The sequence below is a fragment of the Bufo gargarizans genome, chromosome 7 (assembly GCF_014858855.1).
Source record: "Bufo gargarizans isolate SCDJY-AF-19 chromosome 7, ASM1485885v1, whole genome shotgun sequence".
NCBI lineage: Eukaryota > Metazoa > Chordata > Amphibia > Anura > Bufonidae > Bufo > Bufo gargarizans.
Genome location: NC_058086.1, coordinates 125417454 through 125432923, shown reverse-complemented (window position 1 = coordinate 125432923; position 15470 = coordinate 125417454). Strand labels below are relative to the sequence as shown.

The following is a 15470-nucleotide window of genomic DNA, read 5'->3' as shown; positions in this document are numbered from 1 at the left end:
CCAATAAATTGCACCATTTTAGAAACTATACCCCTCGATCTATCCAAAACTGATTTTACAAACTTTTTTTTTATCCATTAGGTGTTCCACAAGAATTAAAGAAAAATTTTGATGATATTTCAGAATTTCAATTTTTGGGCAGATTTTCAATTATAATCCATTTTTTCCACTAACAAAGCAAGGGTTAACCGCCAAACAAAACTCAATGTTTATTACCCTGATTCTGTAGTTTACAGAAACACCCCATTTGTGATTGTAAACTGCTGTACGAGCACACGGCAGGGCGCAGAAGGAAAGGAGTGCCATCTGCTTTTTGGAGGGCAGATGTCACTGGGATAATTTTAAGTTGCCATGTCACATTTAATGACCCCCTAATGCACCCTTAGAGTAGAAACTCAAAAAAGTGACACCATTTTGGAAACTATGGGAAAATGTTTTGTTGGTACTATTTTATGGTACATATGATTTTTGGCATATGTACTGATCCCATAGGGGACAGAGGGGTAAAACTTAGCATTTAATAAAGATAATTTCTAAAAAAAATGGACACTAGAGGATGAGCCTCTATAACAAACAACATGAAAGACAGCCCTGAAGGCATAGACTGTACATATATACACAGTATGGCAAAGATGGTATAAAGGAAACGAACATTCTCACCCAAATGTAGACCAAGGGTTCTCTCAGAGGTTGTTGAGGATGGAGACGGACCTGTGGTAGTTGGTAGCCATACTGGAAGGAGATAGGTGTGTATGCCCTTTTCACGTAGATGGGTGACAGGGTAAATAACCCTAGACAGCCCTAAGAAAGGGGCAGGGGATAGTACACCCTACCTATCTACACGAGGAACTTGCCCCGCAAGGAGTGTCCCCGTCCGGATACCTGACCCTGTGAGGGCAGAATCCTTAATAGACCCTAAAAAACGTTGCTCCCTACGTGTCACGTTTCAGTTCGTGAAAGAAAATCATCAGGGGAGATAAATGGTGGTCACAGGACTATGGATGGGGCCTGTGCGACCAAAAAAGGGAAGATGGTAAATGAAGGGATTGTGTGGGTCAAATGTAAAAAAATTCAATAAGAGTGTGTGTGTAGCCAGTCAGGCTAAATCACACAGGACTTGACCGCATCAGCAAACTCCTATCAAAAATATATAGGTGCACAAGTGAGTGCCGTCTATAATGGACAGAAAAAGAGCCTCAGGATAATCAATCCAAGGGGGGGCTGTCAGCAGAGTGTACTCACCATACTGTGTCTTTTAAAGGTACTCCAGAAGGCACCAATTTATCCTGTAGCTTCCCACTTCCGGACATGTGACTCTAGTTAGAGGAAGTCACATGTCCGGTGGAACGCAGGGAAGTGAATGTGCGTTCCAGCAGGACGCGGCCCGTGGAGCGCGGCGCCAGGGGATGACGCCGCACAGCAGGTGAAGGAATCACATGACCAGGAGCTGGTCACGGGGCGTGTCGAACCCAGAAAGCGCCACCCACTGCCCAGGTGCCTGAGTGGGAGCGATAGTATGAACAGGGGGCGGATTTTTTTACCGGGCAATAATGTGAACACATAGTGGATGCAATTCACATAATTGCCGGGGGGCCCATGGTTAGAGGGATCCCATAGTAACAATTAATTACATAATCAAATAAATCAAACTATTAGAGGCAGGTTCACAGGAACACCGGCTGTAGGCGGGGTATAACCGGCACGGTGGGGATTTGTCTGCGGAGCTCGCGGATGATTTTTCCTACGTATCCTCTGCCACACTCGCATGACAGGAGGTAAATAACACCACGAGTTCTGCAGTTGATGAAGTGGTGTATGCGATATTCCCTGCCTGTGACCGCACTGCTAAAGATTTTCCCAGATTTTAAATAGGGACAGGCGATGCATCCACTACATCTATAGCATCCTTTGACGTCAGATCTGAGCTATGTTGAACCTGACAAATTGGGGGGGGGGGGGGTGGTGAATTCACTAGACACCAGTGTGACACGGAGGCTGCGTCCTCGACGGTAGGTGACATGTGGGTAGTCCCCCACCAGCTCTCTCAAATCTACCCCAATTCTTTTGGAGGATGCGTCTAATGTCACCAGCAGCCCTATCAAAAGTCATGATGGGGCGAATGATGTTTATGGGTATCACAGTGCAGGGTTTGGGGATGAGGAGGGATTTTCTGTCTGAGTGTAGAGCAAACTCAAAAGCTCTCCTCAGGACCTTGTCGGGATAGCCTCGCTGGCAGAACCTTGTACGCAGATTGGCAGCTTGTCTGATGAATTCCCGTTTTGTGGAACAGTTTCTCCTTAGCCTGAGATATTGTCCCTTGGGAATACCCTGCCTAAGTGGGAGAGGGTAGCTACTCTCCCACCTAAGCAGGGTATTGGTAGACGTCGGTTTGCGATAAATCAACGTCTTCAAATCACCAGAGGATGTTTGGGAGATGAGGACATCGAGGAAAGGCAATCTTCTGCCCCCAACCTCACAGGTAAAATGCATGCCGATCTGGTTGTCATTAAACATCTTCACCAACGAGCGGAACGAGGAATCGTTCCCGTTCCATATGAGGAAGATGTCATCTATGTACCGCGCCCACATGCCAACCTGGTCCATAAGAGTGGAACGTTCCTCCCTGAAGACCAAAGTCTCCTCCCACCAGCCCAGGAACAAGTTAGTGTACGACGGGGCACAAGAACACCCCATCGTGGTGCCCCTGAGCTGGTGGTAGAGTTTCCCATTGAAGGAAAAAACATTGGTAGTCAGGGTGAACTCCAAGAGGGAGAGGACGAAAAGGCTGTGGGCGCGGTACTGACAACCGCGGGTACTCAAAAAATGCTCAGCTGTATTTCCGCTGTCATTGGATACCTGTTGAAGTTCACTATGAATGAAAAGAACATAGTGGGTTCTGTTTGGCTCTAGGGAATCATGTGATCGGAGTGTAACCATGTGACTTTTGTATGAATGGAAAGGAGTAGTACTACTACTAGTAATGTGTGAATTATACGCTCTGAGAAGCAGAGAAGGAATTTTAATTTTGTGTTAAAATACTGCTAGCCTTTGTGGACTCTAGGAAACTCTGTTCATTATTGTTTGAGTTCTGATGAGTATCCTAAAGGAATAAAAAAGATAAAAGTTTTGTACAAATGGGCGGTCCATAGATGAGATCTTCGACTAATAAATACCGCACCTGTGAGAGAGGATATCATCACTCCTGACGAAACTGAACTGGTGAAACCCGGGTCGGGTGGACCTTTGATGAGAATATATTGATTTTAAGGTTGAAATTTTATGTCCTTTTTGTAAGTAGAATAAAAACTGCTATTTGTGGAGCTACCTGGTTGAACTTCACTATTGTGTTATAACTTCAGTCTACAGTGGGTACGTCCGGGTCTGGGGTGGAGATTTCCAGTGTTTGACTGGTCCCCTCCCAAAAGAACCCCTTGTAGATTTCTGCTGGCCTCGTAGCGCTCCACCAGGTCGAACATCTGCAAGGCATTACTCAGAGACACCTGGCAGATCCAGTACTGGAGGGGGTACAGCAAAACCCTCCAGAACACATCCGCCAAGATTCAGTCCATCATAGCAGTGGGGGGCAGTACGACAGGCTGCAGCCATTTTTGCAAACGGTGTAACAGGTCATAATATTGCTGTCTGGCGGGTTCAGCCAGGTTAAATTCCCACTGATGCACTCGCTGGGCCCTGACTAACACATTCACCCCCAGTCTCACCAGGATCTCACCTTTTATGATCAGATAGACAGCTGCTTGATCATCGGGGAGATCGAAAAAAGCTTGCTGGTGTCCAGACGCCAGGAACGGAGTGACGACCTCAGCCCACTGGTCTCAGGATAACTTTTCCCCCATGACCACTTTTTCAAACACCGCCAGATAGGTCTCAACGTCATCCGAGGGGGTCATCTTAGGGATCAAAGCACCGACAGCTTTCCGGGCATCGTGGATGTTCAGGGATGCTCCTTTCGCTTGCAATGCCATCACATGTTGCATTAGCAGCTGGTTAGTTTCCTGCTGCTGCTTGTTATCCTCCTGCTTCTGCAAGTTAGCCTCCACGAGGGCCTTCACCTCCGCCTCCATTTTGTCAGGGGACACGGATCATAACCTTGCCGGGTTAATGTAGGACATGCACTTGTGTCGGGGGAAAACAGAAATTTTTCTGCCTTCAGGACTACCTAATTGCGTGTGCACGCATCCTCCACCAATTGTGGGGATTTGCTCTGGTAGACAGGCTTGCAGACGCAGTATAGAGACAACGACAATGTCTTTAACTTAAACAGTTTGGTGTTTATTCACACATAAGGATAAGCAAAATAAATAGTCAGTTTCAAGGAAAACAGTCACCTTGAGTCTGTTTTTTGTTCACTCCATGCAGCAATGCAGAAGTCCTTGGACATAGCAGAAACCGCCTGCTCTCACGCCAACAAGGTAGCAGGCCTTTACCCAGGCCCAAACTCCCAGGTCCCAACACAGAGACTGATAGAGAGGAGTAAATTCTCACCACCTGACAATGCTGCCTGTGTTTTATAGCCCAAACCAAGACCCGGCCTGGAACGTGGGGAAAAGCCACCCACCCTGCACTTTGGCTGCTCCCAGTAAGAGCCTGCCCAGATCGGCTTTACAGTCATACTAAATAGCAAAACCATGTCAGCAAGCACTAGCTGCCGCTGACACATGAAATTACTGGCTCTTACCTCACCGAGGCCAGGAATCTCGGTGACACATACCTTCCATCAATGACTGACCCTTGCGCCTTTGTACAATATATATATATAGTCGCCTACCTGGCACTTCCCTCTACACTCATTGATTACTGACCAAAACTGACCGTGTGAAAGCGGATGCTTTAAAGACAGGATCTGTTTTTTGGGGTTGTTCTTCTGACAGATCAGAACAATAGAAAAATAATCAGTGACGTCAACACAAACTTATTGCTAACACCCTCTCCACTCTTTCATAGGACCACTACTTGTATCAACATGTAACAGAACAGGTTCTCTAGCAATCTATGTAAAATCAGCAGACGTTGTCAAAGTAGAGAGTTTTTTTCACTCTAAAGTAGAAACTTCAACCATTGCACGGTTAAGTACACTTCAGTTATTTGGTCAGTTTTTGACCAGTAATGCACAGTAACTGTTTCACTACCACAGCGGAAAAGCTATGCTGTACACCGCAATACAATCTCCCTGCAGGCCGGGAGTTATCATATTATAATGAGCTTTGTAATTAATTAATTTGTATAGAATTTTTGGGAAAAAATTAGTGGTGTCCAAATCAAATTTTAGAAATGTTTTGCTCATCTCTACTTAAAAGGAGCCTGTCACCTCCATATGGCCATATACAGTGCTTACATGGCTCTGTAGCACACCTACACAGGATTGTAACGGTACCTTTGTCTTTGTCTTTAGACTTGCACCAGCAGGAAAATTTAAGTTTAATTCATATGCAAATGAGCACCTGCAAGTGCCCAGTGGCAGAGTTCAGTGTGTAGGTGCCCAGGCTGCTCTGCCTTCTTTTCACTTTACTCCTCCCCAGTCACTGCCTTTGCCCGCCCTCCAAGTCTCTTGCCTCATCGATAGGGCGGGCAAAGGAAGAGGCTGGGGAGGAGTAAAGTGAAAAGAAGGCAGAACAGCCTGGGCACTTACACACTGAACGTTGCCCCTGGGCACTTGCGAGTGCTCATTTGCATATGAATTAAACTTTGTTTTTCCTGCTGGTGCAAGTCTAATGACAAAGACAAAGGTATCGTTACAATCCCGTATAAGTGTGCTACAGAGCCATGTAAGCACTGTATATGGCCATATGGAGGTGACAGACTCCCTTTAACACTAATTGCCGTTGAAACATATTCTATGTCCACATGACTCCATCTAAAATGGAGTCAAGGGTTCAAGAAACAGCTGTCACAGCCTATGGTGTGCATTGTGACACTTTTCTTCACTTGCGCTTGCCCGTGGCAACGTGTGGTGTTGTGTACATATGGTGGCAGTGTCTTGGCCTTCTGGCTGGCTCCCAGGACATGGTTGCCACGCATGTCGTTGCCAGCGGTAACAGGTGCAGTGTGATGTTGTTTGTACACTTCCCCTTTAAGTGGCTTTCTTCCCTTGCCTGGTGTTAGAAGGGTTAACTTCCTTCCTAGTGTGTGAACACTGGGTGTGTCTGTGTGTGGGTATGGCTACTTGGGCTATTTAGCTTCCGCTGGATGCCTGTATCTGAGGGGTACTCCAGCCATGTGTTATGCTGGAGTCATCCTCCTGGTCATATACCATCTATCCAGTGAGGGCCACCCTTGTGGTCATAAGTTTATGTATGATGCTATGAAGATGTTTCTATGGTCTCTTTGTGTTTATTGCAGCTATGGTTTCCTGGCTTCCTGTGTGATGTATGGTGTGTGCTTTGTCCGTTTGTGTTGTTGTGGACAGCAGCACTTGTACATTGGTTCCAGGCTGTGTGTCTGTGGCAGGTAGGTGAGGTACTTGTTTCATTTACCAACCATTGCCATATGCTGTATATGTCCCCCTTTCCTTGCAGCTTGGCCAGTGAGACTCCTGTTCGTCCGTGTCTAGGAGGAACAGGTCGTCTTACCCTGCTCCTAGTCCAGGGCTACCCTGAGGGCTAGTAGGGACCCTAGGTTCTGGAGTATGAGCCCTCCTACCATCAGGGTTGGCTCATACAGCTAGGAGTCAGGGTCAGAATTAGGGACGTATTAGGAGGTGACCTGCTCCCTGATTTCTGTCCTGGCCTAACAGCGACCATTATCTTCTATCATCGCACGGCTGAGGGTTTCCCCCATCCTCAGCCGTGACAGTTTGACCACAAAGGCTCCTTGCTTGGATCCACCTTCGGAGGAGGGTGCAGCATGCATCGCCATCTGTTTTTGGGGTGCATGCGCGTTTACGGCGCAGTGAGTGGCTTTTCCCCACCATTCCTTCACCGTTGTCCCCTTACATTTCATTCCCCACCCCCCTCCCATTGTTTGTGGTGCCCCACCAACTTTCCCCTTTTGTGTTGGGGGGGTTTGAGCGGTGGGAGTGTCTTCGCCTTCGGAAGAGGGCAGCATCTGGCGCCTCTCGTTTTCTGGCACGCATGCTTATCCTCCGGAGGGAGGGTGAAAGGGGAACCCTAGTACAGTGTAGTTCTCTGTAGCAGCGGCTGCAGTGTGTATGAACTTGCACTTGTGGTTGGGTCTCCTCTCGTCCACGTCTCAGTGGTTTTCTGACTTGTGTCGATGTGGCTGGCTGCAGTCCTTGTGAGACTGGCTTTGGTGTATGCTAGTGAAGGATGCAGGCTGGCAGCGACCTGGTGGGAACCGTGTCCTGAGTGTGGACGCAGTGTCAGTGCGGTCTCTCCTGGCTGTTTGTTCGCTGGCACCCTGGTTCCTGTGTGTTGCTCCAGGGTCTGGCAGCAGTCCAGGGAGACTTGCTTTGCACTGACACTGATTCTATTACTTTTTCCCCTTCTCCTATCCCCTTTTTGGGTCCCTCACTAGTTTTCCCCTTTTTTTGTTTTTGGTGGGGGGCTTTGAGGGGTGGGAGTGTCACGACCATGGTAATGGTTGTGACTCTTTGGTCGCATGCAGTTGTCGTCAGTTTGTTCTTTGTTGTCAACCACAGGTGAGGGCTCTGGGTTTGTTACCTCACGTGTGGTTGCCATCGGCAACATATGGTTGTTGGCAGTGTAGCAGCTGGAGCTGGTGGCTAGGCGGCTCGCTGTCATGGCATGGGGTTGCCTCTGGCAACATGTGAGTTTTAGTGTTCACTTTCTATGTTTGGTGTTAGGGAGTTTGTTCTGTGTACACTTCTCCTTTAAGTGACACTTACCTTCTCTGGTGATGAAAGGGTTAACTCCTTTCCTGGTGTGTGTGTGTGTGTGTGTGTGTGGGTGTGGCTGCTTGGGCTATTTAGCGCCTGCTGGAAGCCAGAAGTCTGAGGTGTACTCCTGCCATGTTTATGCTGGAGTCATCCTCCTGGTTCATTTACCATCTGTCCAGTGAGGGCCATCCTTGTGGTCCTAAAAAGTTATGCGTGATGCTAAGTTGATGTTGTTATCCTTTCTATGTTTATTGCAGCTATGGATGTACTGGTCAACTGTGTGCTTTGTGGTGTGCTGTTCCTTGGTGTTTGTGTGGACAGCATTACTGGTGCATGGGTTCCAGTCAGCGAGGCTGTGGCAGGTAGGTTTGGAACTGGTGTAGTTCACCTGCCATATCCATATGTCTGTATATGTTCCCCTTCCTTGCAGCTTGGCTAGTGAGACTCCTGCTCATCTGTTTCTAGGAGGAACAGGTCGTCTTACCTTGCTCCTAGTCCAGGGATCCCTGAGGGCTAGTAGGGACCCGAGGTTACGGTGTATGAGCCCTCCTACCATCTGGGTTGGCTCATGCGGTTAGGAGTCAGAGTCAGAATTAGGGATGCGATAGGAGGTGACCTGCTCCCTGATCCTGTGGTCCTGGCCTAGCAGCTACCATCCATCCTCTTACATCGCACGGCTGAGGGTTTCCCCCATCCTCAGCCGTGACAACAGCATGGGAATATAACCAATGTGTCAAGCAACTGGACTTTACTCTAATCCTAAGAGCATTATCCTGGCAGTCCCCTGGTATTTAACCCTTAACCTCAGTACAGAGTTCTGGACCTCCCTCCAAGAATCCACCAGGCCACTATCTCTTGTAGTCCTGATGTGGTTCACAGCTGATGACCCATGTGGGGCAGAGACACTGGTTTAGAGCAAAATAGACTCATAGTCAAGGCAGGCAAAGTTAATGTGAATCAATTAAACAGGTAGCTGAAGTGTTAGGTCTGCAGTTCATGCCCACCACCCTACTGCCGCCCCTTGTAGGGGTGGATACCCTGCCACTCATCATGCCATCCCCAACCTGCCTCCATCTTATCTAGTGTTCCCTTAGGAAGCATTCAAGGTCCTTTATGACCTTTTAAAGGGCCAGTATGCACACTCTCTAAACCTTCCCCAGCCAATGACTGAGGGTCCCTGGGTATTTAAAGCACCATCTCCAGGCAGATGGTGCTAAGCTTTAAGGTTCCCTGTGACCAGCAAAAGTGTTTGGAACACTAAGTGCTTAATCATTTCTCTTGTGCAATCCTGCATTGTCCAGTCTGTGTTCCCATCTGTCTTCCTGCCATGTACTTATCCTGCCTATGTGCTTCTGACATCGCAGTTTGGCCTTCAGTTGAAGTCTTTGTTTAAGTTCTTCTAGTCCATCTGCTGTGTATTTGATACAGCCTTGGTTCCTGACAGCTTTATTCCTGGATCCAACCCACAAGCTTTCCTAGTGTATCCAGTTCAGTATTGCTAAATATCCACAATTTCACTATTATAGATCGTGTTAGCTGCTTCTACGATTATAGTGTGGTTTCCCTGCGCTTCAGTCATCTAGCCTAGTTTCCTACAATCAAGTTCTGCCAAAAACCATATAATCAATTTAAGGAACTGTAAAGACTGTCCTTGCATTTTCAGAGCATTTTTTGTTACTCTGAGCTCCTGGTGCACCTGACCTTGGTGGTTCAGCTGCCAACTAAAACTGATTTTATCCCAAGGGGAGCATCAGAATAACACCCTTAGGCTCCATTCACACATCTGCAATTCTGTTCTGCATTTTGCGAAACGGAATTGCGGACCCATTCATTTCTATAGAGCGAACTATGTGCTGCCGGGACACGGAATTGCGGACCCGCTGTTCAGGGTCCTCAATTCCGTTCCCGAGAAAAATAGAACATGTCCTATTCTTGTCAGCAATTGCGGACAAGAATAGGCATATTCTATTAGTGCCAGCAATGTGCGGTCTGCAAAATGCAGAACACACAGTGCCGCTGTCTGTTTTATGCGGGGCCGTGGAACGGAGCAATAGATGCGGACAGCACACAGAGTGCTGTCGGCATCTTTTGCGGCCCCATTTAACTGAACGGGTCCAAATCCGAGCCGCCAAAACAGCGGCTCTGATGCAGATCCAAACAACGGCCGTGTGCATGATACCTTAGTGAAATGTCTTGTGTTTTAAATGTAACTCTGTATATTTTATACATTGTGCATAAGCAGAATTTTTCAGATAGCATGATAAGTGTTAGGAAACCTTTGCTTATCATTTTCAGCATTTTGCTGATTCTGCCACTTTTCTGTAGCCTTAGGGATGAGAAAACTGACTGTCAAAACAGATGTTACTAAACAAGCAGTTGGTTAGGCAATTCTAGGGTATATGATGTTTATGAGCCCTTGCCTTTAGAGCTGGAAAACTCATAATCTGTGTAATGCTATTTTCTACAGTTCTTAGCTCCTTATTTAATTAGTATTTAGTTCCTGTTGTTCATATAGTGCAAACATATTCTGGAGTGTTTTAAACAGATTGTAACCATACAGATCAGTCTCTGCACTGGGTCTCACAATGTAATTTCCTTATCTTGCATGCACTCATTATTCAGGATGTTTGCGAAATGCAAGTACCAAAATACAATCTGTGCAACCATGGGTATACAAAAAACACTGGGTATTATATGGTAAAATTTAGAGCCTCCTCTCCCCCTGAACACACAGACATCTGGACCAAATCACTGGACCAATCTTCACCAATCTACAGAAGTATTGGAATGCAATGTAAAGGGGATCAGACCCCCAAAAGTTGAAGTCCCAAAGTGGAATAACAAAGAAAGTGAAAAAAATAGTTGAAAAAATAAAGTCCCCCCAAAAATTAAAAGTTTCAAGTTAAAAAAAAAAAAAATCGTAATTTTCCCTAAATAAAGTAAAAAAATAAATAAAGTAAAAAATAGGGAAAAAAAGAAAAGTAGCCAAATTAAGTATCTCCACGTCCATATCTACAGGCTCTATAAACATATCACATGACCTAACCCCTCATATAAATAAAAACAAAACATTTTTTGGTCACCTTACATCACTAAAATTACAACACCAAGCGATCAAAAAGGTGTATGCCCGCCAAAATAGTACCAATCTTACCGTCACCTCATTCTGCAAAAAATTAGCCCTACCTAAGACAATTGCCCAAAAAAATAAAAAAAAAATATGTCTCAGAATATGGAGACACTAAAACATAGGTTTTTTTTGTTAAAAAAATGCCTTAATTGTGTAAAACTTAAAGGGGTTCTGCACTTTGTTTAAACTGATGATCTATATCATCAGTTTAAACAAAGTGCAGAACCCCTTTAAGTAAATAAAAAAAAAAGTATACATAATAGGTATTGCAGCATCCGTAAGAACCTGCTCTATAAAAATATCACATGACCTAACCCCTCAGCTGAACACCGTAAAAAAAAAACGATGTAAAAACAGCAATTTTTTGTCACCTTAGATCACAAAAAGTGTAATGGCAAGCTGTTCTACAAGCAAACTACAGAATCAGGGCCATAAATATTGAGTTTTGTTTGGCTGTTAACCCTTGCTTTGTAACTGGAAAAAATGGATTAAAATGGAAAATCTGCCAAAAAAGTGAAATTCTGAAATGTCATCTTTATTTTCCATTAATCCTTGTTGAAAACCTGAAGGGTTAACAAAGTTTGCCAAATCAGTTTTGTATATCTTGAGGGGTGTAGTTTCAAAAATGGGTAACTTTTTTGGAGTTTCTACCTTAGGGGTGCATCAGGGGGCCTTCAAATGGGACATTGTGTAAAAAACCAGTCCAGCAAAATCTGCCTTCCACAAACTGTATGGCATTCCTTTCCTTCTGCGCAATGCCATGTGCCAGTTCAGCAGTGACCACATATGGGGTGTTTCTGTAAACTACAGAATCGGGGCCATAAATATTGAGTTTTGTTTGGCTGTTAACCCTTGCTTTGTAACTGGAAAAAATGGATTCAATTGGAAAATCTGCCAAAAAGTGAAATTTTGAAATGTTATCTCTATTTTCCATTAATTCTTGTGGACCACCTAAAGGGTTAACAAAGTTTGTAAACTCAGTTTTTAATACCTAGTCTGTAAAATGGGTTCATTTTTGTGTGGTTTCTATCATGTAAGCATCACAAAGTGACTTCAGACCTGAACGGGTCTTGAAAAAGTGGGTTTTAGAAATTTTCAGAAAAATTTCAAGATTTGCTTCTAAAATTCTAAGCCGTCTAATGTCCACAAAAAATAAAATGGCATTTACAAAATGATCCAAACATGAAGTAGACATATGGGAAATGTAAAGTAATAACTATTTTTGGGGGTATTACTAGCTATTATAAAAGTAGAGAAATTTTTTGTAAATTTTTTTTTATAAATAAAAATTATTTTTTGACTCAATTTTACCACTATCATAAAGTACAATACGCGACGGGAGAAACCAATCTCAGAATGACTTGGATAAGTAAAAGCATTTTAAAGGGGCGGGCACTGTGAAGGTCACTGTTAAAGGGGTGGTCAATGTTAAAGGTGCGGGCACTGTGGAGGTCACTGTTAAAGGGGCAGGTACTGTGGAGGTCACTGTTAAAGGAGCGGTCACTATTAAAGGGACTGGCAATATGGAAGTCACTGTTAAAAGGGGCGGTCACTGCTAAAGGGGTGGGCATTTTGAAGGTCACTGTGGAGGTCACTGTTAAAGGAGTGAACACTGTGGAGGTCACTATTAAAGGGGCAGGCACTGAGTAGGTCGCTGTGGAGGTCACTGTTAAAGGGGTGAACACTGTGGAGGTCACTATTAAAGGGGCGGGCACTGTAGAGGTCACTGTTAAAGGGGCGGGCACTGTGAAGGTCTCTGTTAAAGGGGCGGGCACTGTGGGTGTTACTGTTAAAGGGGCGGGCACTGTGGATATCGCTGTTAACCACTTCAACCCCGGGCCTGTTTTCAGCTTTTTTGCAAATCTGACATTGGTGATAACTTTAAAACGCTTTTACTTATACAGGCCATTCTGAGACTGTTTTCTTGTCACATATTGTACTTCATGACAGTGGTAAAAATAAGTTTAAAAAAACATGTTTATTCCTAAAAAAAATGGCAAATTTACCACAAAAATAGAAAAATTTGCAAATTAGCTCTTTTCTATTTCTCTACTTTTATAATAGATAGTAATACCTTCAAAAATAGTAATTACTTTACATTCCCCATATGTCTACTTCATGTTTGGATCATTTTTAAAATTACATTGTATTTTTTGGGGACGTTAGAAGGCTTAGAAGTATGGAAGCAAATCTTGAAATTTTTCAGAAAATTTCCAAAACCCACTTTTTAAGGACCAGTTCAGGTTTGAAGTCACTTTGTATAGTATACATAACTGATTTTACAAACTTTCTTAACCCTTTAGGTGTTCTACAAGAATTCATGGAAAATGGAGATGAAATTTTTGAATTTCACTTTTTGGGCAGATTTTACATTTTAATCCACTTTAACCTACTTTGTCCAGTAGCAAAGCAAGGGTTAACAGCCAAATAAAACTCAATATTTATTACCCTGATTTGGCAGTTGCAGTTTACAGAAACACCCCACATGTGATCGTAAACTGCTGTACGGGCACACGGCAGGGCGCAGAAGGAAAGGAACGCCATATGGTTTTTGGAAGGCAAGTTTAGCTGAACTGGTTTTTAGATGCCATGTCCCATTTGAAGCTCCCCTGATGCACCCCTACAGTAGAAACTCAAAAAAGTGACCACATTTTGGAAACTACAGAATAATTTATTGGTACTATTTTGGGTTACATATAATTTTTTATTGCTCTATATTACGTTTTTTGTGAGGCAAGGTAACAAAAAAATGGATGTTTTGGCACCGTTTTCATTTTTTCTTTTTACAGCGTTTAACTGACGGATTAGGTCATGTGACTTTTTTATAGAGTAGATCGTTACGCACGTGGCAATACCTAATATGTCTATTTTTCATATTTATTTAAGTTTTACACAATAATAGCATTTTTTAAACCGAAATAATGATATTTTAGTGTCTCATAGTCTGAGAGCCATAGCTTTTTTATTTTTTGACCGATTCTCTCAGGTAGGGTCTCATTTCTTGCGGGATGAGGTGATGGTCTGATTGGTACTATTTTGGGGAGCATACACCTTTTGATCACTTGCTGTTGCAATTTTTGTGATGTAATGTGACAAAAATTGCTTTTTTTTTACACAGTTTATTTATTTATTTTTATGATGTTCACCTGAGTGCTTAGGTCATGTGATATTTTTATAGAGCTGTTTGTTACGGACGTGGGGATACCTAATATGTATACAATTTTTTTTTTTTTTTACTTTAGCACAATAATAACAGTTTAAAAACAAAAAATAATCATATTTTAGTGTCTCATAGTCTGAGAGGCATAGCTTTTTTATTTTTTACCAATTCTCTCAGGTAGGGTCTCATTTTTTGCGGGATGAGGTGATGGTCTGATTGGTACTATTTTTGGGGGCATACACCTTGCTGTTGCAATTTTTGTTATGTAATATGACAAAAATGGCTTTTTAAAAATTTTTTTTTTTTACAGTGTTCACCTAAGTGGTTAGATCATGTGACATTTTTATAGAACTGTTTGTTACGGACGTGGAGATACCTAATATGTATACTTTTTTTTTTTTTTTACTTTAGCACAATAATAGCTCATTTTTTGTGGGATGATATGACTTTTTTTTACCATTTTGGGGGGCATACACCTTTTTGATCACTTGGTGTTGCACTTTTTGTGATGTAAGGTGCCAAAAATTGCTTTTTTTACACTGTTTTTATTCAAAACATTTTATGGTGTTTATCGGACAGGGTGGATCATGTGATATATTTATAGAGCCGGTCATTACGGACGTGGCAATATCTAATATGTGTGGGTTTATTTTTATTTTATTCAGTTTTTTATTATGAAATAAGGGGAAAGGGGCGTTTTTTTTCTTTTTTACTTTATTAATTTTATTACTTTATTAATTTTATTAAAAACACTTTTTTTTAACTTTTTATTTACTTTACTTTATTTATGACATTCACTTTTGGGGGTCTGAACCCCTCTGCAATGCATTACAATACATCTGTATTGTAATGCATTGCCTGTTAGTGTATGACACTGAGTCAACACTAACAGGTTGCCTAGGAGACCCAGCCTGAGGCTGGATCTCCTCGGCTCCCATAGAAGGCAGTTCCTGATGCTGTATAAGGCATTGGGCAGCCTCTGCACGGCATCAAGCTGCCTTGTGTCGCATCGGGTCCCCACAACAGCAGCGCGGGGACTCGATGCTCTCCCTCACCCGACACAAACCTCTTCTATGTCGCGGTCAGCGCGGACCGCGGCATAGAAGGGGTTAATCCGCTGGCGTCGGCTTTTACAGCGATGGCGGCGGATACAGCAGGGGCCCGGCTACCACGGACTGCAGAACGGTGCGCGCGTGATCTCTATGACGTACTATTACGTCAAATTGACGGAACTCAGTGGTTCCCATGATGCAACAGTATGTCAAAGGTCTGGAAGGGGTTAAAGGGGAGTCTTGAAGGTCACTGATAAAGGGGAGATCAATATTAAAGGGGCAGGCACTGTGGAGGTCACTGTTGAGGACGGGCAT

General features: G+C 43.8%; 1 protein-coding gene across 1 annotated transcript in view; it reads left to right on the top strand.

Annotated features, from left to right (window-relative positions):
- The window catches only part of LOC122944191 (complement receptor type 1-like), a 380940-nt gene extending 378221 nt beyond the window's left edge, over positions 1-2719 (top strand). Inside the window, exon 17 of the mRNA XM_044302417.1 lies at positions 2421-2719. Within this exon, the coding sequence (XP_044158352.1) occupies positions 2421-2719 (299 nt within the window). The remainder of the gene's footprint in view (positions 1-2420) is intronic.
- Positions 2720-15470: the final 12751 nt, after the last annotated feature.